This window comes from Syngnathus typhle, unplaced genomic scaffold, assembly GCF_033458585.1.
Source record: "Syngnathus typhle isolate RoL2023-S1 ecotype Sweden unplaced genomic scaffold, RoL_Styp_1.0 HiC_scaffold_24, whole genome shotgun sequence".
Lineage (NCBI taxonomy): Eukaryota > Metazoa > Chordata > Actinopteri > Syngnathiformes > Syngnathidae > Syngnathus > Syngnathus typhle.
Genome location: NW_026871930.1, coordinates 1,089,347 through 1,092,500, shown reverse-complemented (window position 1 = coordinate 1,092,500; position 3,154 = coordinate 1,089,347). Strand labels below are relative to the sequence as shown.

The window sequence follows — 3,154 nt, the reverse complement described above, 5'->3', positions numbered from 1 at the left end:
GCAACAACATCCACACAAGGTCAAAATGGCAGAGAAAACGGCAACGGAGACCAGGGCAGAGGAAACCAGGGTGCGGTACTTTCCGAACACGTTCAACCAGTTGGCCCAAACCTCCGTGTTCACTCCACTGTGCTCCTTCATCTTCCCGTTCAAGGCCCGCAGGCCCTCAAGGGCCTGGGACAGGCTTCCGTCGGCCGCAGTGTTATTTGGAATAAAAGTGCAACATTGCTCACCGAACATGGCGCAGACACCGCCCTCTCTTGAGAGTAGCATGTCAAGGGCCATTCGATTCTGGAAAGCCATGAGGGAAGTAGCGGCCAGTTGGGAGTGGACCGCCTTGAAACCCGCCTCGGTCCAGTTTCCAAGCCTCTGCACGTTGTAATGGACGTAGTTAATCCTGTCAACATTTTTGTTAAGAGTACACCACCAACACAGGGCGGATTCAAAACCAGCTGCTATCTGATTCACCAGCTTATACTCATCCGGCACTCCCCTAGGAACACCAATGGCGTCGATGTAGGTTGGATTAGCTGTGCCCCGCCATTCGGCGTCTCGTTTCGTTCTCGGCCAGAATTTGGGCACTACGGACTTAGCAAAAGACGTTAGATCATAAGAGGACATCGGTATCAAATAAACAGGTAGCAATAGGGTTACCAAAGCGCAAATTCCAGCGCTGTCGAAAGGCAACCTATCATAAAGTTTGTTACTATTACACCAAAACCAAATATCACAACGAGCAATGGGCAAAAAAGGGGCCGTGACCTTGGTCACGGACCCACACCACGGAGCAGGTAGGGCGCCGAGCTTCACACCGGTACCAGGTAATCTAATGCATGTAAAATTACCCTTAGCTACAACAGACGAAAAAAGGGGTTTATGCTTTGTCATAGGGGCAACAGGGTAAACCGTATCCCATCTAAAACAATCGTGAGTGGGTGAAATGGACGAGTCTAACATCAAAACGACAGCACACTTAGGGCCTATATTTGCAGGTATGATTTTCAAAAGAGGTCTGGGACCCATGCACGCAATGCAACTAGCGCCAGCCATCTTTGCGGCCTGCTCAGCCATAAGAAGCCAGTTGTTAGTATGACCGCTTATCCCTGTGGAGGCCACAAAATAGCTGTCTACATCAGTGAGGAGCGTACTTGTGATTTTTGCTCCCGCTGACAAGGTGTATTTATTTGTAACGGGACGGTCTGCGACCGACATTGTTCTATTAAGGCAAATAGCAATAGGAAAGCGAGGATCGGTTCCAGAGGACCAAGCCCACAGTTGAAAACCCCAACAAGAAGTGTTAAACAAGGTGGCATTTGGAGGACGAATATGACCGTCAGGGAGTGTAAGAGTCAAAAGGAGGCTTGTGCCCCGATTTATCAAAGTCACTCGTTTAGCAAAGAACACAGCCTCGTCACTGGAACCAGAGGGCCAATACCCTCGCATTTGCGTGGTGACAAGGGTGCCCCAGCCGGTGTTAACCGGGTGGCCAGTTAAATACCACCAATACCCGAGCCATCTATCTCCAGTAGTGGGGCGACCATTACGAAACCCTTTCAAACTTTTCAAAGGTAAAATAATAGAAGAAGATGTGTTAGGAGCCACAGTAAACATTAATGAGTTATTATAAGCCCAAGACAAAAGCCATGGTACACAGGTTGGAACACGGACGGCTCCTGGAACACAAACAACATGACCAAAAGGGGATTTAGTGTCGCGCTTATGTCTAGCAAGTTCTCCCCATGAGCCACATCGACTAGAATTAGCGTTAGCAGTCGCCTGAGAGAATAATGTGCGAGGCTCATGGTACTCTATCCCTCCAGATAAAGTAACCCCCGAAAAAAATATAATGGTAACACAAACCAGCAAAAACAACCAAAAGCACATGGTAGACTTCGCGCAGGCTACAGCCCGATTAAAGCACTCACCAAATGACTCTCTAATGCTCATGTTTTGGATCTCCCCAGAGTCAACACCCTGAGCTTCGGGTTGGTGTCTTGGAAATCGGCTTCTGCTAGCTTTCGTGTCAACCCTGGATCTTGGCACCAGGATCAGGCACTATTACCAGACTTTGCTCACCTTCCGTACTTAGGTTGGGTCTGCGGAGATCACTTTTTTACAATGAGTTAAAGGAATCCACGTGTTGCGTTCGGCTATTTTTAAAGCATTAGGTGTCGTGAGTAGTACCAAAAAGGGACCTCCCCACTTGGGTGAATGCCAATTCTTCCTCTTGATACTCCTGATCAAAACCCAGTCTCCCGGTACCACTTTGGGGTCTTCCTGCAGAGAAATGGGTTCATCATCAGTGTTATTGGTTAGATTCTTTTGACGTTCCAACATTTTCCTCATGTAATCAGCTAACGTGGCTTCCTCGGGGATCTCCCATGTGTTTTTGAACTGAGGAAGCCTGTAAGGTCTCCCAAACATAGTTTCATAAGGAGTTAGCCCTGTTGTACTTGTAATATTTATGTACATTTTAACCAGGTCTAAACACTGAGTCCACGGTCGTTTTGTTTCTTCCATACATTTCTTTAATCTGTTTTTTATAGACTGGTTCGCTCTCTCAACCAGGCCAGCGGATTGCGGTCTGTATGAACAATGGTTCTTTACATTTATGTGGAACATTCTCCCAATGTTATGCACTATTTGATTTACAAAATGTGGACCATTGTCGCTATAAATTGTTTCTGGAATACCGTACCTTGGAACGATGTCTTTGCATAAGGCTTTTGCCACTGTGAGTGCATCTGCATGTTTGGTAGGAAATATTTCTACCCATTTAGAAAATGCGTCTATTATGACCAATCAATATTCTTTCCCTTCACATTTATGTAATTGGATATAATCCATATGTATTGTCTGAAACGGGTACAATGGAGTCGGGAATTTCCCTCTCTGAGGTCTTAAATTGCCTTGTGGGTTATGTTTAGCACAGATCAAACACGCTCTGCAAAATCGTTGTGAAAAAGCGGCAAAGCCGTATGTTGTATAAATAGCCTCGACTTGTTTCACCATACCTCCCGCCGAGACATGGGTGACCCCGTGACTTGAAATAGCAGCCCATTTGAACAAGCTACGAGGCAAGACAGGTTTGCCCAAAGGTCACACAAAAAGACCATCGGTGTTTTTAGTTGCACCCCGCTTTTCCCAAGAGAGT

General features: G+C 46.6%; 1 protein-coding gene across 1 annotated transcript in view; it reads right to left on the bottom strand.

Annotated features, from left to right (window-relative positions):
- Positions 1-2,130, bottom strand: part of LOC133146993 (uncharacterized) — a 2,971-nt gene extending 841 nt beyond the window's left edge. Inside the window, exon 1 of the mRNA XM_061271117.1 lies at positions 234-2,130. Within this exon, the coding sequence (XP_061127101.1) occupies positions 234-1,947 (1,714 nt within the window). The 5' untranslated portion in view covers positions 1,948-2,130. The remainder of the gene's footprint in view (positions 1-233) is intronic.
- Positions 2,131-3,154: the final 1,024 nt, after the last annotated feature.